Consider the following 24,555-nt stretch of genomic DNA (forward strand, 5'->3'; position numbering starts at 1 on the left):
TGAGACTGGTCATGGGGAGGGGGTAAATCCTGTCCCGCTAGCGCCAAAAACAAGTGGCGGACAGGGCCCGGGAAGAGCAGAATGCTTCCCCCCTCCCCCCCCCCCGTCGGCAGAGTCGGTCTCTGCCGAGGGAAGTGGGGCTAGGGAACCCCCAGACAAAGGTGACCCATCCTCAGAGGGTGGAGGGCAGGGGATTGGGATGGACGTATCTGTGTGCCTCAAGAGGGGGGCGGAGGGAGGCGGGGACACTGTGTTGGTGGAGGGAGGTGGGAAGAGGAAGGCCGTCTAACTTTAATCACTCTTTATGGGGGCACTCTCCTCGTTGACGCTGGCAAGTATTAATAATGTTGCCAGCATAATGTCTGATACGGCAAGATTTATGGCCTTTGATTTTCTCGGCCGCGTTGAAGCCGACATTTTGTTTTTGCAAGAGACCAGGTTAACTGCTCTCAGATTAATACACAAGACGAAGAAAGAGTGGAGGCACGGACCATCATACTGGTCTCTTACGGCCGAGCCGTATAGCGGGGTGGCAGTCCTTTTTAAGACTGCAAATGTCACATGCCGACGAGTGATCGAAGTAGAAATGGGTAGATGTCTGGTGCTAGACATCCTTGTGGAGGGGCAGGAGCTTCGGCTCATCAACGTCTATGGCTCTCAATCCAAGTTCGAGAGGAAGGACCTCTTCACAAGGATTAAACCCTATCTTTTTTCAGGTCGACTGGGGGTCTTTGGCAGGGACTTCAATAACGTCACGAGGCCCTCGGATAGGGGAGGCGCCAGAGACAGGTTGGCCTATGACAGCGTCGCATTAAATAGAATAGTGAGTGAGGCCCGCCTGGAGGATGTCCACGTTCGAGGCACCTCAGGCGGCACGGTGTTCACATATCATCGAGGTAGCTGTAGATCTAGAATAGATAGGTTTTATGTTAAGGAGGAGGCCATCTCGTCACCTCTCGAGGTGGTCGAGGTGGAATTCTCTGACCACTGTTTGATTTCTTTTTCTCTGAATGTTTCAGAAACTCCTCAGGCGGGAAGGGGGTTATGGAAGCTGAATCCGGTCCTCATGGAAGAAGAAGCGGTGAGACAGTACTTCGAGGATTTCCTTCAGAGCCAGATTCCACTCATGGGCCTCTGCAATAGTAAGTCAGAGTGGTGGGAGGTCTTCAAAAAGAGGGCGGCGAGATTCTTCCGTGAGCTATCCAGCCTCAGGTCCCTAACGTTGTACCGAGTGTACCAGGGCCTGAGGAGGAGGCTAGAGAAACTCGTCTCCACTGGGGGCGACCGTGCGGAAGTCACCAGAGGGAAATCTCTGCTTAGGAGTTGCCAGTATGATAGGCACACATCTTTGGTTCTGGAGAGGGATTTCGGGAAGTTCCGCTCGCCCGACCCCTACAGGAACTGTAAGATGTCAGTGAGAAGTAAGTTGGTGACGGGACTGATGGATGGTACAGGATCCCTGAAGAGGTCCAGTTCAGAGATTCTGGAGATCGTCAGATCCTTCTACTCGGAGCTCCTGGCAGAGAAGGATCTGGACAAAGATGGAGTCTCTAGCTTCCTGACCCAAACCATCTCGGAGGAGGGGGTGGTCCCTGGGTTGCACATTTTGACAGAACCTATCAGGGTAGAGGAAGTGAGACTGGCCTTTGATGGGCTTCGGCCCAAGAAAACGCCAGGTCCGGACGGCTTAACGTCCGAGTTTTACAAGACTTTTAAGGAGCAGTTGGCTCCCCTATTGACCGAGATCTTTAATGACTGCCTATCCTCGGGCAGTTTGCCGGAGTCAATGAGGAAGTCAGCCCTGATTATCCTGTCAAAGGGTAATTCGTAAGGGTAAGAGTAAGATTCGTCCCATATTGAGAATTGGAGGCCCATAGCTCTTCTCAACACGGACCGGAAGGTTCTGGCTAAGATTCTTTTCAACCGGCTTGTGCGTTTTGCACCGAACCTCCTTTCGACGGACCAGCATTGCTCTGTCCCTGGCCGAAGCACGTTAGGTGCTGTCTGTTGTGTCCGGGAGGCCATGGAGCAGAGTAGGGCTGGAAAGTGGAAGGGGTTTCTTCTGTCCCTGGATCAGAGAAAGGCCTTTGACAGGGTTAACCACGAGTATCTGTGGTTGGTCCTTCTGCGCTATGGTCTACCAAAGGGGTTTGTGGAATGGTTAAAGATCTTGTATAGAGGGGCTGAGAGTTTCCCGCTCGTGAACGGTTGGGTTGGGCGCCCCTTTTCGGTGGGGTCTGGTGTCCGCCAGGGCTGTCCCTTAAGCCCCCTACTATATGTGTTCGCGATCGACCCCTTTTTAAGGCGGTTAGGGAGCGGACCGGTGGTGGGGGTCAGGGCGGGTCTGGTTGGGCCGGGTCCGGCCTTGAAGGTGATGGCCTACGCCGATGATGTCACGATTTTCGTCTCCTCCCAGGGGGAGGCGGAGGCCGTGGTGTCGGAGGTGGTCAGGTATTCGGAGGCTTCCGGATCCCAAGTCAACTGGGAAAAGTGTGAGAGTCTCTGGCTGGGGGAGGGAGCGCCTGATTTTAGGCTCCCGGACACCCTCCCAGCTCCCCAAGAGAGCGCCAAAATTTTGGGCATCCGTTTCAACCTGGGTGTTTACCCCACCAAAAATTGGGAAGGTAGACTGAAGGATGTCAGCCAGAAGGTTGACCAGTGGAAGGGATGTTCTTTGTCCCTAAGAGAAAGGGTGAGCCTTGTCAAAACCTTCCTGTTCCCCTTGTTAGTTTATTTGGGCAGCGTCTGCGTCTTGCCAGAACCTTTCTGGACACGGGTCTACAGCCTGTTTTTCCAACTGTTATGGGGACACAGGCTGAACCTAGTCAAACGGGAGATCACATATCGACCAAGGAGACTTGGGGGTTTGGCTATGGTAAACCCTGTGGTGTTTCTGGTAAAGACATTTCTTAAAACCAACGTGGCCAACTTCTGGAATACAGGAAGGGCTCCTTGGTGGGTAGTCTCTGCCAAAGGATGGTTTGGGCCGTTCTTCCAGGAATGGGAGACTGGAGGGCGTGTGAAGGATTTCCGCACGCCACACGGACACCTCCCGGCTTACATTGCTCCGGTTCTGAAATTGATACGTCGGTGGGGTTTGGGGGTGGGGGAGATCTGATCCCTGACGAGGCAATGTCTCGATAGGCGCGTCTTGATCGCCCACTTCCAAAAACCACTGGCCCTCAAGGACTGCCCAGGTAAGGACCTAGAGGGGGGGCTGCTGCTTTTCAAATTCAACACAGCTCCCCCAGAAGTTTTGGGATCTGGCCTGGCGCTCCTTCCATGGGAAGTTGTATGTAAGGGACAACCTGAAGTACAGAAACGCGGATGACAGATTCTGTCCCCGCAAGCAATGTGCCTCTCTAGTGGAGACCATTTTCTGCTTCAGTGCCCCTACAATACAGAGGTCTACAAACAGGTGGGGGCTTCCATCGGCTGGCCTCGGCTAGCTGCCCTCTCCTACCCTGAGTGGGCGTACGGGGCGTTTAGATACCTGGAGGGCAAGGACCGCTGCAGGTTATACCTAGTTAGCCTAGTGGTTAGGTATTACACGTGGCACGCAAGATGTTTAGTTTCGACGCGACAGAAAGTCCTCCCTGTAGACACAGTATGTAGGGACATCCTTGGAGACCTGGTGAAATTGCGCTCCAGGGAGTCAGGGGACCGAGGCACGCCGGGTGGGAGGTGGAGGAGTTTCCACTTCCCGGTGCCTTAGGTTCCCTGCTCTCTCCTCCCCGGTGGAGGGCTGTTATCCCCCTTTCCTGCACATAACAGAATTTTGTTTTTTCAAAGCAGGTATGTGTGCATAGGGTTTTCAGACATCTGCCCTGGAGCCACAAAGGGGGTAACGTATGGTTTTTCATGTATGTCCTTTTCTGTAAGGTTATGTCTTTTTCTGTAAGGTTATGTTCATGTAATATTATAGTTCGGGGTTTTCAGGGGTATATGGTAAAAAAAAACAAAAAAACATGTTCTACTGCTTTGCTGGTTTCTTGTATTTTCCCTTTTTTTGGAGTTGGTCCCGTTTAGGCATAAGTGTGTAATATATATATATATATATATATATATATATATATATATATATATATATTAAAAAATGTCTGCACATCTAATTTTCTGTACATGTAATTTTCTGTACATCTAATTTGGTTTGGTATATATATGGGTACATGTATATAGGGTTTTTTGTTGGGGGTGAGGGGCGGACCCGTCATAGGGGTAGCTGCCGCAGGGCATTTCCTCCCTCCCTTAAAGGTTTGTGTGTTGTGTTGAATGAAGTTACAAGTTTCTTTTCCTTTTCTTTTCCCTCCACATGCGTTTCTGCACGGGGGCACGGCAAAGAAAGGTTGAGGACACGGCTGAAAGCACCAGAAAACACCGCAGAAGGTCACAAGAAAAAGGTCAAAAAGGACACTTCAGGCAGTTTGCGTAATTTTTGTTAGTATTGTCAGAACAGATGTATGATCAGTTTTGCTTTGTAATGTTTTGTAATTTCATAATAAAAGAGTTCCGGCTCCAATAGCGTATATTAAAGTTGCTGCAATTAAAAAGCTCATAGTTTAATTTTGGACTTGAGCTGGCAGTCTCCTGTGAAGCAAGCTTACTGCCTGTCCCAACCCCTGCCTCTCCGCTCCCTTCCAATTCTCTCGACTGAGTGTCCCGGCGGGCCCAAAGCATTTACTTTGAAAAAATTTGAGTGTTCAAAGCAGGCTGGTCACCTGAATGCTTCAAATAGGAATAATGGAATTGGACCCCGGTTATTTTGCTGGTTTTTGGAAGTGGGGCCATGGTTAAGAGGGACAGCCGGGGGCATTCGTATTGTGCCGATAGAGGTGAAATTCTTGGACTGGCACAAGACAAACCAGAGCGAAAGCATTTGCCAGGAATATTTTCATTAATCAAGAACGAAAGTCGGAGGTTCGAAGACGATCAGATACCGTTGTAGTTCCGACCATAAACGATGACGACTGATGAATCGGCGGTGTTATTCCCATGTTCCGGGGGAGTATGGTTGCAAAGCTGAAACTTAAAGGAATTGAGGTAAGCCCACCACCAGGAGTGGAGCTTGCGGCTTAATTTGACTCGGGAAACCTCACCCGGCCCGGACAAGGCAAGGATTGACAGATTGATGTCTCTTTCTCAATTCTGTGGACGGTGCTGTATGGCCGTTCTTAGTTGGTGGAGCAATTTGTCTGGTTAATACCTATAACGAACGAGACTCCCCCATGCTATCTAGCTGCGCGACCCCTGGTGGTCTGCATCCAGCTTCTTAGAGGGACAAGTTGCTTTCAGCCACATGAGACTGATCTGTAACAGGTCTGTGATGCCCTTAGATGTCCAGTGCTGAACGGACCAGTGTGTGTTTTACCCTTTGAAGACAGGTGTGGGTAACCCGCTGAACCCTGTCTGTGATATCAATTGGGGGTTGTGGTTATTTCTCATGAACAAGGAATTCCCAGTAAGTGCAGGTCATAAGCTTGCCTTGATTAAGTCCCTGCCCTTTGTAGACACCGCCCGTCGATATTACTGATTGGATGGATTAGTGAGGTCCTCAGATCATAACAATGTTTCTGTAGGTGAACCAGCGAAAGGATAATTTCTGAGAAGGTGAGGCAAAGGTGTCCAGGGAAATCCAAGCCCCAGAGGAGCCTGCGCTGACCACAGGAGGCAGTGGCATGGGAGGTAGGCTTCAGGATATGTCACAAGGGTCCTGCAGATATGGTGAAGAGGAGGCACGCCTGGAGTCTGGTTGCTGACAAGGCCTCTCTCCATGTCATCTTGCTCTGCCTACTGGCTCCCTTTTGTACTCCTAAAGCTTGTCCTCTCTGGTGCCGCATCTCATCCCTTCAGGCGTCACCCGAGGAAGGCTCCTCCACAGGGGAGAGCCAGTGGATGCCAACGTAAACCTGTGGCAGGGGGTGGGGGTGGGCGGTGTTTGTGCTTTCTGCCCGACTGCAAAAAAGGGCCCAGTACCAGGGCGTCAAGGCCATGCCCTCTATGTGGCACTGGGAATTAAAGGGCCACAGTAAAATACGGACCATGCCAGTGTGTGGAGTGCACGACACAACCCTCCGGCTACGGGACGGCTGTGAAGAACAGTTACCGAGAAGGTGAGGTCTAGGTGTGCAGGGAACCCCAGGCCCCAGAGGAGCCCGCGCTGAACATGAGAGACGAGATGCTGGCCCAGGGCAGGAGCAGCATGGGAGGTTAGGCTTCAGGGTACATCGAAAGGTTCTGCAGGTGTCGTGGAGAGGAGGCGTGCATGCACATTTGGGGGCTGGCTGCCAACACGGCCTCTCTCCACATCATCTCGCTCTCCCTACCTAGCTTCCTTTTGTCCCCCTAAAGCTGGACCTCTCCAGTGCCTTGTCCCGCACTGGCAAATGTCATAACCTTCGGCTGTCACCTGAAGCAAGGCTCTTCCGCGGGGGAGAGCCAGGGGACACCGACGTGAACCGTGGCCAAAGGGGCAGTGTTGGCACTTGTGCGCCGTCCACCTGGCTGCAAAAAGTGGCCCAAAACCCAGTACCAGGGTGTCCGGACTGTGCCCTCTCCTCTGTGGCCATCCTGCCTGCCATCACCGGCGTGCCTGACGCAGGAAGAATCCAGGTGATGTCAGCGGGCAGCAGCAGAGTAGCAGGTCCTGGAGAGGAGCAGCAGGAGGGCAGAGAGCGCGGCTGCCAGGAGAGCAGGTGATGTCACCAGAGGTACGAAGAAACTGCGACAGGCGCTGATAAGTATCTTCTGTGTATCTAGTGTTTCTTTGTGTGTATGTGTGAATCTAAGTGTGTGTCTTCTGTGTATCTAGTGTGCGTGCGTGCGTGCGTGCGCTTGTGGGTCTAAGTGTGTGTCTGTGACTAGGTGAGGGGGTATTAGAGTGTGAGTGTATAAGTGTCTGTGTGCAAGGTGTAAGTGCAGCAGGATTGGGTGATTGAGTGAGAACAAAAAGTGGCGGCGTGTGAGCAGTTGCGTATAGGCGGCAGTGTGTGAGCGGTTTGCTTTTATCTCACCCCATTCCAAGAGCCGTATTAATGTTATTTCCCATTACCAGAGCTCTAGACGGCCGTGTTTTTTGCGGGGTGAACTCCAGTCTTCAGTTATTTAATTTTTAGGAACATGTAAAATTTTGATCGCTTTTTATTCCATTTTCTCTAGGGGCAAGGTTACCAAAATCTGTAATTCTGGCATGTTTTTTATTTTTGCCTGCATTCTCTGAGCAGTATAAATAATGTATTACAGTAATTCTCCAGGCCGGTGCGATTAGGACAATACCAAATTGTAAGAGTTTTTTTCTTTTTCGCTACTTTTTCACAGTTTAAAGAAAAAAATAAATAATTTTTTTTTATTGCTGCATTCAGAGACCCCTAGCATTTATTATTTTTTTTATCAATGGAGCCGTGTAAGGGGTTTTATTTTGCTGGCTGAGCGCCATTTATTGATCTGTGCAGAATTGTGACCACTTTTTCATTCTGTTATTTGTATGGTGAAATTACTAAAGACAGAAAGGTTAAATCAGCTATTTTTGCCACGTTTTTTTTTTTTCATGCCCTGCAGATTAACCCCCTCCCGCTCCAGTACATACATTTACGTCCTGCAGCATAGGGGTATGTATGAAGAGAGATCGCAGCGCGAAGTCTCTTCATACAGCGGGGGCGTCAGCTGTTTATTACAGCTGACATCCACCGGCAATACCTGCAATCGTACAGCATTACGTCATACTGTAGGAGTGATCAAAGCATTAATAGTTGTGGTCCCCCAGGGGGGTCTTAAAAAAAAAAAAGTAGAAATAAGATCAATAAAATTTTATTAATTGTAAAAAAAAAAGTAATAATAGTTTAAGTCACCCCCCCCCCTTTTGCCATATTTATAATAAAAAAACCTAAGTCATAAAATAAAAATACATATTTGGTGTCGCCGCGTCCCTATAAGTCTGATCTATCAAAGTAGAGCATTATTTACCCCGCATGGTGAACATAGTCCAAAAAAACCCCCGCCAGAAATGCACTTTTCTAGTCACCCAGTCTCCCCCAAAAAATGCAATACAAAGCGATCAAAATGTTGTATGTATTCCGAATATTTTCTTATTATTGTTTGTTTATTATAAAACCCAATAAAATTTTTTGAAAAGAATGAAGACTTTTACCCCAAAATGGACCCCCCCCCGTTCGTCCCGTGTTCAGAAACATACCCATTGTGGCCCTAATCTGTCTGGATGCACAACGGGGCCCAAGCTGCACCGATCATCAACCTTTAACTGTGTTAACGTTTACATGATCGCCATTATCTATTGGATAACAAGGATCACCTGACCGGGGAGCGCTCACCGCGGCCCTCGGTTACTGCTCCGAGCTCTCGGCTACCTTTAGTAACCAGGATGAAGGAGATTTTAACTTTCTCAAGCCCTCCCCAGCTTCTGCGCTTGCGTCTGCCATTTTGGCGATGGGCACATGCGCCAAAGCTGGGGAAAGGTCCACATATAAGGATCCCATCAGGGGACATCAACGCAGGCCTTAGATAAGTAATTTCACCCCCCCCCCCCTCACGGTTCGGATCCGTGATGGGAGGTGAAAGTTTAGGTTTTTTTAACTTTTAAATGATCACGTGACCAAGAAACGCGTACTGCGGCCCCCCGTGAGATCTCCAGGGTCTCAACTACATTTAGTAGCCAGGTGGGGAGAGATTTTAAATTACCCGGCAATCTGTGGCTTTTGTGCATTTGTTTGCTACTTTGGTGATGGGTGCATGAGCAAAAGCCGGAGTAAGGTCCGCGGATAGATTCGGGGGCCTTGGGTACCTAATTTCATCTCCACTCATAAACATGATCCATGAGGGGAGATGAAACTAACTGTTACGGCACTCTGCCCCCCCGAGCGCCAGGTGGGGTGCCCTGAACTTCCCACACCCCACTGTCCCTGCCTACTTGCCTCGGCCCTGGCTAACCCCAGGCGGACAACTGGACGGCGGTCCCTGCTCTGGCTAGGGACCTGGCGACTGACAAGAAGGAAGCTACCTAATGGGGGGAACAGAGTGCCGACAGGGGAGGCAGATGGAACAAACCAACAAAACTTACAAAGGGACAGCAGGTTTCGACAACGACTTATGGAACCCCCTGCGACCCCTCCTTTTGCGATTTCCAGAGGACCGGTACCCTTTTCTGTCCCACCCTGTACGGCTCAGATACCGACAGACTCTCCCCACTACGCAACTGCATACGAGACCCCACCACTTTCTTCCATCCCCCCTGCAGTGCATCGGTGGCGACATCAGCAGCAGGACCGACGGACGGGGTGTGAAGGGAAGTGAGACCTCGGGGACTGAGTGCGGTATCGACTGAGCAGGGAGGAAGGGGAGCACGATGGCTATGGCAGGACGGCCCCCACTGGGTTAGCTCCCCAGTGGTCCAATCGAATTGGGGGTTGTGCAACGCCAGCCACGGCATCGCTAGTACCATGTCTACCGACATTTTCTCCATCACCAGTAATGATAGACCTTCCGAGTGGCGACCCCCCACCGTGAGTTGTAACACTGGGGTCCTCCATCGTACCAAGCCCGAAGCAAGAGGAGTAGCATCAATGCTAGCAAAACGAATTGGCGTCTTCAGCGCCACAAATTCAGCCCTCAGGGGCTCAACGAGACGCGTGCTTATCAGGTTAGCGGCTGCTCCGGAATCAATAAACGCCTGCCCTAGGCGGGAGAAGTTCCGGAATCTAACCTGGCAGGGTATCAGAAGTCTAGGACGTACCTGTGGTCCTAGGCGATCCTCCCTGCAATCGCCTAGGACTTGGAGTCTTTCTGCCGATTCAGACTGTGGACGCTGAGGCTTCAGGGGGCAGGTTATCACCCAATGTCCAGCTTTCCCGCAGTAGAGGCAGAGATGATGCAATAACCGAACCCGGCGTCGCTCCTTGGGGTCCAGCGGGTCCAGTTCCATAGGTTCGGGAACAGAGACTGGTACGGAAGAGGAGGGAACAGGACAAACGACCTCCCTGACAATACGGGTCGGTCTATCTTGCTTCCCAGCCCTGAGCCTCCTATCTACCTTCACCGCTAGCTCCATAGCCTCCTTTAAGGACCCGGGAACGGGATGGGAGATCAACAGTTCTTTGACCGCATCCGAGAGACCTTGCAGAAAAACGTCTTTCAGAGCGCTATCGTTCCATGCAGTATCACCCGCATAGAGTCTGAAGTTAGAGCAATAATCCCCCACACAAAGCGACCCCTGATGCAGCGCCAACAGCCGAGAAACCGCCAACCCCACTTGGTCCGGTTCATCAAAGATACCCCCGAGTTCCTGAAAAAAGGAGTCACTGCAGGGAGGGGGAACCCTTGGGAATGGAAAAGGCCTGCAGCAGGGACATTATAAGCCCGACCCTCTGGGCCTCCGAGCCGGAAGAACGGGGACGCATCCGAAAAAACAGGCGACACGCCTGTTGAAAAACGAAAAACTTGTTTCTCTCCCCAGAGAACACCTCGGGAAGAGAGCACTTGGGTTTGGGACTGGTAAAGGCGTTCTGCCCCTGCGACAACACCCACTGCTCCTGGGCCACCATGCGAGCTGACAAATCCCGGATCACCGGCACCAGGTCTTGCAGCTGGTTTGCCAGGGCGCTGGTCACCGCCATGAAAAGAAAAACAGTATTTTAAGGGCCAGTTATTATGTTACGGCACTCTGCCCCCCCGAGCGCCAGGTGGAGTGCCCTGATCTTCCTGCACCCACTGTCCATGCCTACTTGCCTCGGCCCTGGCTAACCCCAGGCGGACAACTGGATGACGGTCCCCGCTCTGGCTAGGGACCTGGCGACTGACAAGAAGAAACTAACTGATGGGGGGAACAGAGTGCCGATAGGGGAGGCAGATGGAACCGACCAACAAAACTTACAAGGCTGGAGATGGAGCTCACAGGCAAACTGGAAGGATACTGGATAGCAACTAGTGCTGACTGGGCCAGACTAACCTAGAGGCCAACAGAACCAACAAGAACAGACAGAGCAGTAGGGAACCAAAAGGAGCTGACCAGCAACTAGAGACAGACTGAGGAAACCGCAGACAGACTGGCTAGGTGCACGCAGAACCAATAACTGGCAGTGAGCTCAATTCACTGCCAGTCTTTTAACCACAAGGCTCCGCCCAGGGGCGGAGAGTGGGAGGAGGCCACTCCACCCACTGCTGTATAAGAAGAACGGAGGAGTGCGGGCGGCACCCTACGGGCGGACACGCCCACGCCGCCGCCCACCGGCTGCCCCAAGCCGCTGGGATAACCCCGACACAGGGCTCCAGGCCGCCGGAGCGCCGCGCGCCGACCGCGGGACCCCGTGCCGTGCTGCATGGTAACACTAACTTTTTTCTTTTTTTTTTGCACTTTCTTTTAATTTTTACCGCGGCTCCCGGTGACAGCTCCCTGCTCGCGACTACTCATACTAGCCAGGAACAGGGAGTTTTTAAATTTTCCGGGCCTTATGCCCTCTGTGCGTGTGCGTGACGTTATGACATCTGCCGTCCATGCGCAGATGCAGGCGCCAGGTCCTGCCGGACCAGAATGCCGCTGGACATCGCGGAGGATGGGGGTGAGTATTCTCAACTCCCCTTACAGATCCAATCTGTAAGGGGAGCTGAAAGTTTAACATCTATTTACTTTGTATTGACTTTAACGCGATCGTGTGACCGGGGGAGTGGGGAGTTTGGGTGGGAGGTGGTTGAGCTGTCTGGTCCAGAGCCTGCAGTGTTTTAATCCCCAGAGGAAGCATGTTTTTATGTCCTCAGGGATTAAAACAGAAGCAGGACGTAAAAACACTGTGGGCTGGTCACTAAGGGGTTAAATTATAATCATTTATAGATTTTTAAACACTTTGGTGCTCGACAATTTTTGTGAGATGCCTTTTTAACATTAGAAAGTCCCATTGACAGCCGTGTGAAAAAAAACGCAGCGATATCGCAGCATTAAAGAACGCAAGTGGGTGTTCACCCTAAGGTCTTGTTCCCATGAGCGTATATCGGCCAGCATTTTCACGGCCGGCCGATAGACACTTCCATCTAAGCAGTACCCCGCTCCCTCCCACTCACCGGCTCTCTGCCTCTCTTTTCCCCTCCCGCGTTTGCAACGGGAGGGGCGGGATGTGGGTGGAGCTAAGCTCCGTTCTCTCCCGCCCACTCCCATTGCTGGCTATGGACAAGGGGCAGTGAGGGGATGGGAGCTTACCTCTGCCCCTGTCCCGCCCACTCCCATTGCAAACCACTTGGAGGGGAGGAGAGAAGCAGAGAGTCGGTGAGTGGGAGGGAAAACCCGTCTGATATACGCAGGTCTGAATAAGCCCCAAGGCGGTCTTCACACTTGTGATAACATTGCACAATGTCAGAGTGAGTGAACACGCAGAGTTCTGTCCCCCGCGCTTCTGAACGGTTCCCTTCACATTTGGGATGTTTTCACTCATGAGGGGTTGTGGGAATATCCCAGCATGTCCGCTCTTTCTGCGTTTTGCTTTGTCTTTATTCTCCCATGTTTCCCGATTTTTGTGCGATGTGTTTTTCACATTAGAGAGTCCTATTGAATTTTGCGCTAAAAAAATTGTGAAAAAAAAAATCGCAAGCAGCAGCGATATTTTTGTGAGAAAAAAAGCAGCGCTGGTGCTCAAAAATCATGGGAAATAAGTTGTGACTTTGCTGCAATTTTCTTGGTGCAAAATCGCGATTGCCAGTATGGTGGAGCCCTTAGGTGAGAAGTGGATGCAGTTGTATCCAGTGTAGACAATGCTCTGTGAGCTCAACAGCTCGGACTTCAGACTGATACACTGTAACAATTTAGCAGGACCTGAGAGAGATATACTCCCCCCCCCCCCCCCCTCCTGTTCATGAAGATCATCTACTGATACATTGTATATAGCTAGTCTGCTCTCAGCTAAGAGGTGGACTCAGTTGTATCCAGTGTAGACAATGCTCTGTGAGCTCTGGACTGCAGACCGATACATTGTAACAATCTGTCAGGAAGGAGAGAGGGTCACACTGCTGCTGTTATCGCCCACTGATACATTGTAGCCAGCTCCTTGGCAGATGGAGGATTATTTCTGCCCCTTATTGACAGCAGAGATCTGGAAGGAGATGAAGAATCACAACCAAGTCTATTAATCAGTCGCAGAAGGTCTTCTTCTCTGGGGATTTTGCCTTATTTGCATGAAGCGGCGACTTCTTGCATCTCAGAGCCAAGACTTCCCATCCTGTTCCCCATAAGGAATATTTGCAAGTAAATGAAGGGGGCGATCCGGCAGCCGCAGCCACAATCCCTGCCTCCTCTGCAGAAGACTACATCTCCCACAATGCCGCAGTCAGGGCCAGCATTGTTTGGGATGTGGTTCCTGGGTTGGGTGGTCCTTCCTTTCATGACACATGCACCATTCAGTATCTGTCTGCAGACTCGGGGGACCCCAAATACCCAGGAGCCCCGCACACCCCACCCTGGGATGAGGCTCTGCACTGTAAGTGAGGGGGGGTGGGCACAGTGCTGCTGCAGGGAGGGGGGATGAACCAGTGCAGGTGCAGAGTCCTGTGTGCCCCCCACACCTGCCTGCACCCCCCGCTGCCCGGCTGCAGCTCATTGCTTATGGACATACGGAAATACATCTAATTAATCTAAGGGGTGGGCAGTGTGCAGGGAGCTGGTTACTGCAGGTCTTGGGGGGCAGCCGGCTGGGGGGCACTTGGAAAACTCTGAGGGCGACCTACAGTAATGCAGCAACGGAACTAGAGGCGTCTGGGGCTGCGCTCACACTGGGCGGTTTGGGGGCATTTCTGAACCACAAAAAAACTCCATTAAAAAATACTTAAAAAAAAATAATCCATGCAACTTTTTCTGCCCCTTTTCTTTGCTGCGGTTCAGAAGCGTAGCGAGAGCGCCAAGTGTGAGCGCAGCCTTGTACGGTCGGATTCACATGAGCGTGTGCGGACTTCGATACCATGATGTGACGCATCGGAGGTCGCGCTTCTGCAAGCAGTACTTCGGTTTTTACTGTACTTCTTGTGTGCGTAAATCATGAGCATCCGCCGGCGCGCAAAATAAAAAAAAAATGTTAAAATGGCTAATTAGCCGATTAAATATGTTCAAATGTGGAGGAAAATAGTGTTTGCTGCGTATATTTATGCATGATGGAATTGTGCACGCAAAATCCACGCATGTGAGCGGACCCACGGAAATCAATAGGTTCTACTCGCTGCATATTGTGCGCACAGATAGACCCGCGTGATTGTGGCCCTACAGTACAGCCGGCAGTGTAATTACCGCCCCTCCTGACCCTCCTCCGCACCCCAGATTTATGATCATGTCCTGTTGTTGACCGTAGGGCACCGCACCCCCGCTCGCACTAATAACACCCGTCTGTAGGGATGTAACATGTAGCATCACTGCGGTGTTTGGCAATTACTAATTGTTGGACTAGCCGAGAGTTATTCTGCCATATTTAGGGTAATGCGGGTCTATGTGGTTAAAGTGGTAGATTGCTGGAGACCCCCTGATAATCAGCTATATGCCAGGCTTGTGTAGTAAGCTGATTTTTGAATAAAGCAAACAGCTTCGTTCTTACTGTAGTGGCCAGGCTTGGTATTGCAGGCAAAGTTCCCATTCATTGCAATACCAAGCCTGGCCACTACAGAAAGAAGTTCAGTTCAATACCCTGTGCGGTAGCCCAGCAAACGTCTGATCGGCAACGGACCCCTGCCAATCTACTATTTGTGACATCCTGAAAATAGGCCATCAATAGTTTGCATCCAGACAACCCCTTTAATGCTGCCATCCTTGGTGGTCTACAGTAGTTAAGCGCATAATAAAATTTTAGATGGTCTAAGGCAGGGGCGTCAAACTCATTTTCATCGAGGGCCACATCAGCCTTATGGGTGCCCTCGAAGGGCCAATTGTAAGACCGTATAGTAATAGTGACCCCAATAGTGGCCGCAGTAGTGACAGGGACCCCCATAGAGGGCCCAGTAGTGATAGTAACCTCATGCCGAGAGCCTGTGAGGGGGTAAGAGGGGGGAGGTAGTATAGCAAAGCTAAACTATCTCTCCCCTGCCCGACGGTGCCCTGGGCTTGGCATATACTCCCCGGACCGCGCCATCGGAACAGCCGCATGGACGTTCACGCAATTTTTTGTCACAGTGTGGCCATGCCACGGCCAACCGAAAATCGCTGCGCCCGTGTGAAAGAGCCCTTAGGTTGTTGCATGGCTGGCGGGCCACATTAAATGTGGTGGTAGGCCGGCTTCTACCCGCAGGCCTTGTGTTTGACATGTGTGGTCTAGGGCAGTGTTCCCCAACTCCAGTCCTCAGGCACCCCAACAGGTCATTTTTTCAGGATCTCCTCAGTGTTGCACAGGTGATGTAATTATTGTCGGTGCCTCAGACATTGCCACAGGTGTTCGTACTATAGGATATCCTGAAAACATGACCTGTTGGGGTCCCTGAGGACTGGAGTTGGGACCCCTGGTTTAGGGCATTGAAATGTTTGATGATCACTGCTGGTGTATAGCGGCAAAGGGCTTTGTTATAACACCCCTAGTGGTCTAGGGCATGAAAGGGGCAAATGGGGTTTTCTGGGACTAAAAAAAAAAAGATGGAAGTGCTGTTACCGCAAAATTGCGATTTTCCGCGTTGCAATTTTAACATTAACAAGTCCCATAGACACTAGGAAAAAAAACGCGAATTTCGCAGTGAAAAAAGAACGGTTATGGGTAGTCACCCTGAGTGAGAACATCCATGGTGGTCTGGGGCATTGAATCGGTTAATGGTAACATGCCTGGTGGTTAATTGCAGCAAAAGGCTTAGTGCTAACATCTCTAGCGGTCTATAGGTATTAGTAGGAGTATCCTTGGTGGCCTAAGGCAGAGAAGAGGTTAAAACATTCCTGATGGTGTTGGGCATTGAAGGTGTTAATAACATACCCAGGGCAATGAAGGGTTTAATGATAATAATGGTGGTCTATAGGGTAATCAAGGGGTTAATGATGATATTCCTGGTGGTTGAGCACAGCAAAGGGCTTAGTGCTAGCATCCCTAGTGGTCCAGCAGTATTAGTGAGAACATCCCTGATGGTCTAGGGGAGTGCTTCCCAACTCAGTTCTCACGGACCCCAACAGGTCAGGTTTTCAGGGTTGCCTTGGTATTGCGCAGGTGATGTAATTATTATCTTGGACATTGCCACGGGTGTCTTTCTATAGGATATCCTGAAAACATGACCTGTTGGAGTCCGTGAGAACTGCAGTTTGGGAAACACTGGCCAAGGGCATCAAAGAGCTTAGTGCTAACATTCCCAGTGGACTATTGGTTTCAGTGAAATCAGCTTTGGTGGTTTAGAACATTAAAGGGGTTAATTATTACATTCCTGGTGGTCTAGAACGGTGCCCGTTGTGTGGTGCCTTCCTGCCCATCCGGGGCCTGAGATTTCATAAGGAAGCCCCTACCAGCTCCTGTTGATGTACGGCTGATGGACGTTTCCTGCCCTCCTCTGTTATTACTGTTGTTATGTGTATGACTATTTAATACTTCCATGTGTTTAGGAATCCTGTGTATGGTTGTGAGTCGGAGAGACCGCAGCGAGGATGGCGGGGGCATCGCACTACGTCATCCATGACGAGACCTCGTCGGACTCTGATGTCTGCTGGTAAATTCTTTCTTCTGGCTAATATTTGTGATGCCACAATGTCCCCAAAGTATCGGCCACCGCCCCCCATGAGGGTCAGCGGCAGTCTCTTCTTGACATGATGGGGTCAGCCATCAAGCATATCTCTGTGTTTGCATGAGTCACAGCTTCAACCATAGTTTCCCCTTTAACAGCATTGGCCACGGCATCCCCATTGCCAGTGTCGGCGACGGCATCCCCTTAAACGGTGTTGGCCCCATGGCACCATAATAGCGGTAACCACGGTGTCCTCATAACAGCAGGAGTGTTGAGGTCCCTTCTCTACTGTTCTCTCTGCCGCTGCGAGACTCCTTTATCACTTCCAGAACTCCTTACCAGTACTTATCTCCAATGTGCCTAATTCTTGTTTCCCCAAACATTGAAGGGGTCTTCCAGGCAGCGCCGGCTGTCAGTGCCGGGATACATCGGGGTTGGAGCAGAAGCCACTCCTCGGACCCATATAGTGAACGGCCCTTGTAATTGCAGGCACATCTCCCATTGATTTCAATGAGACTGATTCCAGTGGCTTGTGCTTTGACCCCAGTTAACCCGGCACTGCTTGTAAAACCCCTTTAAGGGGACAGTCAGGTGACCCCCATACACATTACATGAATGGCTGCTCGGGCCAAAATTGAGTTCAGCTCGCCTTCATCTAATGTTTAACCGGCCAGCAGTCATGTAAAATGTAGGGGGGTTAAGGACACCTTAAAGGTGACAACCACCTGTTTATGAATATATAAGGCTATAAAAATGGAGCCAAATGGATGGCGTAAAGTTCTGAGCATCTTCTCAAACTTTTGGCCATAACTTTGTTGTTGACTTTAGAACAGCCAGTTATTCCTTCTTCAATAGACTCTGGTCCTCCTTCCAAAAGGCTTGCATCAAGAAAACCCAAGAGAACAACCCTGAAGTTCCTGAGCTGTTAGTGGTGGTCTCCCCTCCAGCCGTCTATCATCTAAGGCTAAACATCCTGTGATCACTTGACTTCTTAGGTTTCAAGTTTTTTTCACCCATGTCCATCTTTTTCAGAATCCAGCACTTGATTCTTTTCTCATTAACCATGTCTCATCTTTTTTTGATAAGGTTGGGTCCTGGAGACTTGGGTCAACTATCCAGTTATAAAGAAGAAGACGTATGGGACATCTACTCACCTGGGAGGTCTTTCAAAAGGACATTCAGTTCAGGTGGGTCCTGCAGATTAGGGTTTCATTTTTGGTGATTTCAGTGTAGCTGTAGGGAGTGCAGAGGTAGAAGATGAACCCAGTACTTGGTGCCTAAGTGGGCCTACATACCCCCCTGCCACCATGTGTGCCACAAGATCTTATGCTGCCTGAGGCGAAGTGTGAAATGCCTTCTTCCATCCAGAAAAACACTAATTTTACAAGCATTGTAGGTGCCAATACATAAGATACTCAACACGTATTTGAGCAATTAAGATTTGTCTGAAGTGACAGAGTAATTGTAGCCCCATTAGTTAGTGTTTCCCTTAGTGGTCCAAATGGTAAGTGTCCCACTTAGTGGCCCCAATAGTAATAGTACTCTGCTAATGGCCCTAATAGCAATAATGACTCCCATAGTGGCCCCAGTTTTAATAGTATCCTCCCTAGTGGACCTCCCACCAGGCAGCAACCCTACAAGCATTTCACTCACTCTGCCTGCAACTCTTGTAGATGCTGACCTGTACGCAGTGCACAGGCATTGAGGAGGGAGAGGTCAGTGGTCACAGATTCAGCAGTAGCTGCCGCAGGACCAGAGAAGCAGGCAGAGTGAGTGAAATGCTTCTGCGGTTGCTGCCTGGCCAGTTCGTAGCCGGCAATTTTTTGGCCGGTAAAAAGTAATTACCAGCCGGGTGGCAACCCACTTCACCTTCAAGGTCCTGCAGACTGCCACCTGGGGTGGTAGTCTCAGGTTGCCTCATGATAGGGGTGCTCCTGTCTGCTACATAAGAAAACACTTGTATTATATATGGTACATGGTAGGTGAGGAAACTTGTTAAAGGCTTTGCAGGAGCATCAAGTTACTCCGCTGATACTACTTAAAGGGGTTGTCCTGCAGCAAGTGGGTCTATACACTTCTGTATGGCCATATTAATGCACTTTGTAATGTACATTGTGCATTAATTATGAGCCATACAGAAGTTATAAAAAGTTTTTCACTTACCTGCTGCGTTGCTAGCGTCCTCGTCTCCATGGTTGCCGTCTAATTTTCGCCGTCTAATGGCCAAATTAGACGCGCTTGCGCAGTCCGGGTCTTCTTATCTTCTCAATGGGGCTCCGTGTAGCTCCGTGTAGCTCCGCCCCGTCACGTGCCGATTCCAGCCAATCAGGAGGCTGGAATCGGCAATGGACCGCACAGAAGCCCTGCGGTCCACCGAGGGAGAAGATGCCGGCGGCCATCTTCAACCGGTAAGTAAGAAGTCACCGGAGCGCGGGGATTCAGGTAAGCGCTGTGCTGTTTTTTTTTAAAGTCCCTGCATCGGGGTTGTCTCGCGCCGAACGGGGGGGGGCAGGACAACCCCTTTAAGACTTAATACCAGGTTTGGACTAGCCCACCAAAAGAACAGAGTATTCTCTAGTGGGCCCAGCTGAGGATAATACCATCATTAGTGAAAACATAGTCAATAATAATGTGTTAATTCTTGTTGTTATGGTGTATGTATGTCAAAAACATTCCTTGAATTGACAATAGTCTTTCGAATCTGCACCATGAAGATTTCTGTATTGTCAAACTCTGACACCCTTCAATATGTTTCTTCCAAGCAGATGAAGACGTAAGCTGCATAGATCTTTATGAAGATGTAGCACCCATTAACCCCCAAGCAAATTTACAAACCACATCCAACCTCAGACAAATGGTCAACAAACGTGGGAGAAGATCTTACAAGCCGCGTGACAGAGTACAAAGTTCTGATAGGTCATCTCCCGAAAAGTCAATCACCAGAGAAAGAAGTACCATTGACCCCGCTGGGAACATTACCTTGATGACGGAGACCATCTACAAATGCAATAAGTGTGATAAAACTTTCTTCACCCGATCAGGGTATCGAAAGCACCAGAGGAACCACTCTGAGGACAGTAGTCTTACCTGTAATGAGTGTGGGGAGGTTTTCAAAGACTCAACTACATACAACCTCCATAAAGAAGCTCATGAGGAACGACAACCATGGTCTTGTACTGTATGTCACAAACGTTTTAGGCTCCAGTCCCAACTGAGCAGACATGAAAGAACCCACACAGGAGAAAGACCCTACACGTGTAACATATGTGGAAATAGTTTTAACCAAAGTTCTAACCTTGCAACTCATATGAAAACTCACACTGGAGAGAAGCCGTATGCATGCGAGGAGTGTGGGAAGTCTTTCACCCAGATCTATGAGCTGGAGCTCCACAGGATGGTGCATTCTGATGAGAAGGTCCTAGTTTGCTCAGAAGATTTCCAAAGAAGCTTCCACCAGAGAGAGGACCCATACGTCTGTTCCCAGTGCAGCAAATGTTTCAGCAGTAGTTCTAATCTTATTTTGCACCAGAAAGTCCATAATGAAGATACGTCCTGTGCCTGTGTTATATGCGGGAAAAAATTCTGCAGTGCCCAAAGTTGTTTGAGACAAGAGAAGAGGCAGTCGGGGACCAAAACATTTCTATGCGGTGGCTGCGGTAAAAAATTTAGCAATAGAGACAGTTACACAAGTCACTCATGTGTTCTTATAAACTAATGACTTGACACAACAGTACTCCACCTCTTGACCCTGTTAGGGTATCATTCTTTACCTCCGGTTGGAATTACCCACTGATGCCTAGAAATGTCTTAATTGCACCCTTTAACATTAAAATTGCAACACAGAGAGGAAAAATTATCAAATTTTCAAGTTCCTAGCTCCAATCTGTGGCATGTGGGAGGGGTTTTAATGGTATCAAAGCCCAATCGAAAGCAAGCTTTTTTAGCCGCATGAAACCTCAAAAATAAAGTCTTCTCGTATGATTGTGTGATGCTTCCTGTTCTTCGACTTGCCAGTCACTTATTGCAGAGAGGGACAGAATCCTTGAGCTGAGGCACTTAGTTTATCACTATGTGCTCAGGCCAGAGATGTCAGCAATGCTCAACGTTTGCCAGTTTGCCAGTGGTTGGGAAAACAACAACGAACCTGAATGACGGCAAGAGGTGCAGAGAAACAAACATCTGCATGGATGGATCATCAGATTAGAAGAATGCCGCGTAGGGATCATTTTGTACTGCAGGTGACATTGGATGCCACATCCCAAGCTTCGGGTGCCGAATAGTGTCTCTACTCGAACCATCAGAGGACATTTGCAGGACATTGCGCTATGAGCCAGGGACAGGTGCTCCTTTGACCTCACGCCACCGCTATCAAAGACTAGCATAGTACAGAGCAATATAGTAAAGGTCGCTGAAATGAAGGTCCAAGCTCTTCTGTGATGAATCCCATTTCTTGTCTCGGACACAATGAGAGCCAGAGATTGGTCTGGAGGCCACGTGGGCAACAGCATGGGGAGGTTTTCACAAGGGAACATCACACCAGACATACTACCGGGATTACGGTGTGAGGCGGTATAATATATGGTAGTCAGACCTCTCTAGTCTTCATTCCAGGTACACAAACAGCTCAGCAGTAAGTTGTTTCGGTCGTGGTACCAGTGGTATGGCCATTTCTCCGAAGTATCTCAGGAGCCGAAGCATATGTTGCTTGTGCATCTGTGAGCAGCCTACATAGCCTAAACATGGTACCATGACCTGCACCGTCTTCCATGGAGCACATCTGGGACGTCAATAATAGTTAATAATTGCACAGGGAGCCGCCAGCAACGCATCTTGATGATTTGCATTCCCAAGTGCTTTCAGCGTGGCAGAACACTCCTCAACCATAACCTCATTGATAGCATGCCAAGGCTGAGTGTGTATTTCTGCGTGTGGCGCTCATACTCGATACTGAAAACAATTGGGATGTTTTTAATATTTTGTCTCCATTTTCTCATCATTTCCATATCATGAACTTGTCTATCGATCCTACGATTTCCATAATTCCACGACTTTTCCTTCTTGGTGTTGCAATTTAAATGATGAGGAGTGTATATTCGAGGTTCAAATCTTCAAGGGTTTTTAAAAGTGTCCTGCATCTAGGCATCATGTGGAGAAAGAAAAAGGAATTTAATCGAAGTCGAGACTGAATCTTCATGCAAATCCAAGCACCAACAATTTTTTAATTTTTGAAAAAAATGTTGATGGACATAGCATGCTGTTTTTGGGGGTTGTCCTGGTTTACAACGTTCTGCATCAGAGCATCACAGTACCGATCCTTTAGGACATTTAGCTCCTCTTTTATTTTTGGCACAAATGGGTCCAGTTTTTTTACCCCCAACCTTGAACTCTAAATACACTGACAAGTTTGCAGTCAGGAGGACCCATTCAGGGTTCTCCTAGTCTTTCTTTTTGACTCTGTTTTGGACTTCTCACTGTGTTATAAGACTAAAGTTCACAGCCAAGTAGGGTTCCCGATTAGTAGTTTACAACTTGAGGTACTAGACCAATGGCACAATGACCCAGCTGCTCCCAGCCAAAATAAAGTCCACCTCATCCACTCTACTTTGTATGGGTTAATGGTTTTTCTCCTCTATACCTCACGTGAGCACTGATAACACACGACTAAGTTTTGTTAAGCAAGACCCAGGTCAATCTTCAGCTCTAGAACAAGGGATCTTCCTTTTTTTAATAAGTTCTGTAGAAGATTTACTTGCTGTATGTTCACAATACAAAATAAAGAGCTGTGTACAAACTGAGAATAGACTCCGATGTTTTCATGTCCATTGCACTCAAAGGGGTTGTCCCACGAAAGCAAGTGGGGTTATACACTTCTGTATGGCCATATTAATGCACTTTGTAATGTACATTGTGCATTAATTATGAGCCATACAGAAGTTATTCACTTACCTGCTCCGTTGCTGGCGTCCTCGTCTCCATGGTGCCATCTAATTTCAGCGTCTAATCGCCCGATTAGACGCGCTTGCGCAGTCCGGTCTTCTCCCTTCCGAACGGGGCCGCTCGTGCCGAAGAGCTGCTCCTTGTAGCTCCGCCCCGTCACGTGTGCCGATTCCAGCCAATCAGGAGGCTGGAATCGGCAATGGAACGCACAGAGCCCACGGTGCACCATGGGAGAAGACCTGCGGTCCACCGTGGGTGAAGATCCCGGCGGCCATCTTAGCAAGGTAAGTAAGAAGTCGCGGGAGCGCGGGGATTCAGGTAAGTACTGGACGTTTTTTTTTTTTAACACATGCATCGGGTTTGTCTCGCGCCGAACAGGGGGGCTATTGAATAAAAAAAAAACCCGTTTCGGCGCGGGACAACCCCTTTAATGATGTAGCACTAGACTATCGGTTGTGGTCAAGACATACAAGCAAAATATTTGCCACAATCATTCTTTAGGTCCTACATAGGAAACGTAAAGGGGTCGCAACTTGATTATCCAATTCTAAGTGCAAAAATAAGTGACCCCCTATGTAATGTACCTGATCTAATTCTCTAACTTCCCGATGTCGTAGAAACTTGAAATTTGGCGCAACCATTGTTTAGGCTGTTAACCCTTTCCAATCCAACGTCGGGCCTGCCCCGACATCATAATTTCCCTCCACAGCTCCGATGTCGGGGCAGGCCCGACAATGCAGTGCAGGAGTGCATCTGCACCCGATCGTCAGACGCATCGGGTGCAGATGCACTCCTGCACTGGTCCTGATCGAGGACCCCCGAGGAGAAGGCAGAAAGGGTTTTTAACCCTTTCTGCCTTCTCCTTTACACATTACATAGCGCTCAATTAGCGCTATGTAATGCATGGCCGGCGATCATGTAACCGCCGGTGTCACCAGACCCCCGGCGGTCACATGAACGCCGAGTTGGGAGCCTGCACCGTGGGGGGCCTGCTTACCTGTCCGGCCTCTTCCGCATTCTCCCTTCTGTCTCCTGGCTCAGCGATCATGTGACCGCTGGGTGCCACCTGACCCCAGCGGTCACATGATCGCTGAGTCGGGAGGCAGAAGGGAGAATGTGGAAGACGCCGGACAGGTAAGCAGGTCCCCCCACGGTGCAGTGAGCACCTGCACCCTCCTGAACTCTGTCAGTTCAGGAGGGTGCAGGGAAAATGTATTTTTTCTCATCCATTTTCACCATTATTCAATACTAAGTGCACAAATAAGTGACCCCTTATGTAATGTAAATAATAAAACACATCTGTACCACACAAATGTGAAATTTGGCACGACTATTCATTAGGTCATAATTAGGAAAAGTAAAGTGGTCACAACTTGATTATTCAATGCTGAGTGCAAAAGTAAGTGCACCCCTATGTAATGTAACTTCCCGGTGTTGTACAAGCGTGAAATCTGGCACGAGCATTCTGTAAATCCTAAGTAGGAAAAGTAATTAAACTGTAAGTGCAAAAGTAAAGGACCCCCAATGTTATGTAATCTAATTCTCTAACTTCCTTGGTGTCATAGAAAAATGAAATTTGGCACAACCATTCTTTAGGTCGTAAATAGGAAAAGTAAAGGGGTCGCAACTTAATTATTTAATTATAAGTGTGAAAGTACGTGACCCCCTATGTAATGTAACTAATAACACACATCGAAACCGAACAAAATGTAATTTGCTATGACCATTCTTTATGTCCTGATAGAAAAGAATAGGGGTTGCATCAACAATATTCAATTCTAAGAGTGAAAAACTGTGAAAATCTGCGATACATGAGCTAGTACTTTTCTCAGAAACCATAAATTCTAGAGAAATGATTTGTATACTGAGGAGAATCTCCCTCCCCTCTGTGTGTATATACTGAGGAGAATCTATCTCACCTCTATGTGTGTATACTGAGGAGAATCTATCTCACCTCTCTGTGTA

General features: G+C 49.2%; 2 protein-coding genes across 2 annotated transcripts in view; both read left to right on the forward strand.

Annotated features, from left to right (window-relative positions):
• Positions 1-6,604: 6,604 nt before the first annotated feature.
• LOC136619641 (fucolectin-4-like) overlaps positions 6,605-24,555 on the forward strand; it is a 167,212-nt gene continuing 149,261 nt past the window's right edge. The window contains exon 1 of the mRNA XM_066594421.1: positions 6,605-6,609. The gene's annotated coding sequence lies outside the window, so the exon portion shown is untranslated. The remainder of the gene's footprint in view (positions 6,610-24,555) is intronic.
• Positions 13,352-22,439, forward strand: LOC136619583 (zinc finger protein 664-like). Its single transcript, XM_066594417.1, has 4 exons — positions 13,352-13,466; positions 16,535-16,638; positions 17,740-17,840; positions 19,419-22,439. The coding sequence occupies exons 2-4, from the start codon at positions 16,577-16,579 to the stop codon at positions 20,366-20,368; spliced, it is 1,113 nt and encodes a 370-aa protein (XP_066450514.1). The 5' UTR covers positions 13,352-13,466; positions 16,535-16,576; the 3' UTR covers positions 20,369-22,439.

This window comes from Eleutherodactylus coqui, chromosome 1 (assembly GCF_035609145.1).
Source record: "Eleutherodactylus coqui strain aEleCoq1 chromosome 1, aEleCoq1.hap1, whole genome shotgun sequence".
Classification (NCBI taxonomy): domain Eukaryota; kingdom Metazoa; phylum Chordata; class Amphibia; order Anura; family Eleutherodactylidae; genus Eleutherodactylus; species Eleutherodactylus coqui.

What these genes read in the sequence shown, in the direction of transcription:
- LOC136619583 (XM_066594417.1), top strand. Translation starts at nt 16,577, where the DNA reads ATGGCGGGGGCATCGCACTACGTCATCCATGACGAGACCTCGTCGGAC. An exon ending in TCGGACTCTGATGTCTGCTG is followed by an intron (nt 16,639 to 17,739) that starts GTAAATTCTTTC and finishes TTTTTTGATAAG; the next exon opens with GTTGGGTCCTGGAGACTTGG. An exon ending in CAAAAGGACATTCAGTTCAG is followed by an intron (nt 17,841 to 19,418) that starts GTGGGTCCTGCA and finishes TCTTCCAAGCAG; the next exon opens with ATGAAGACGTAAGCTGCATA.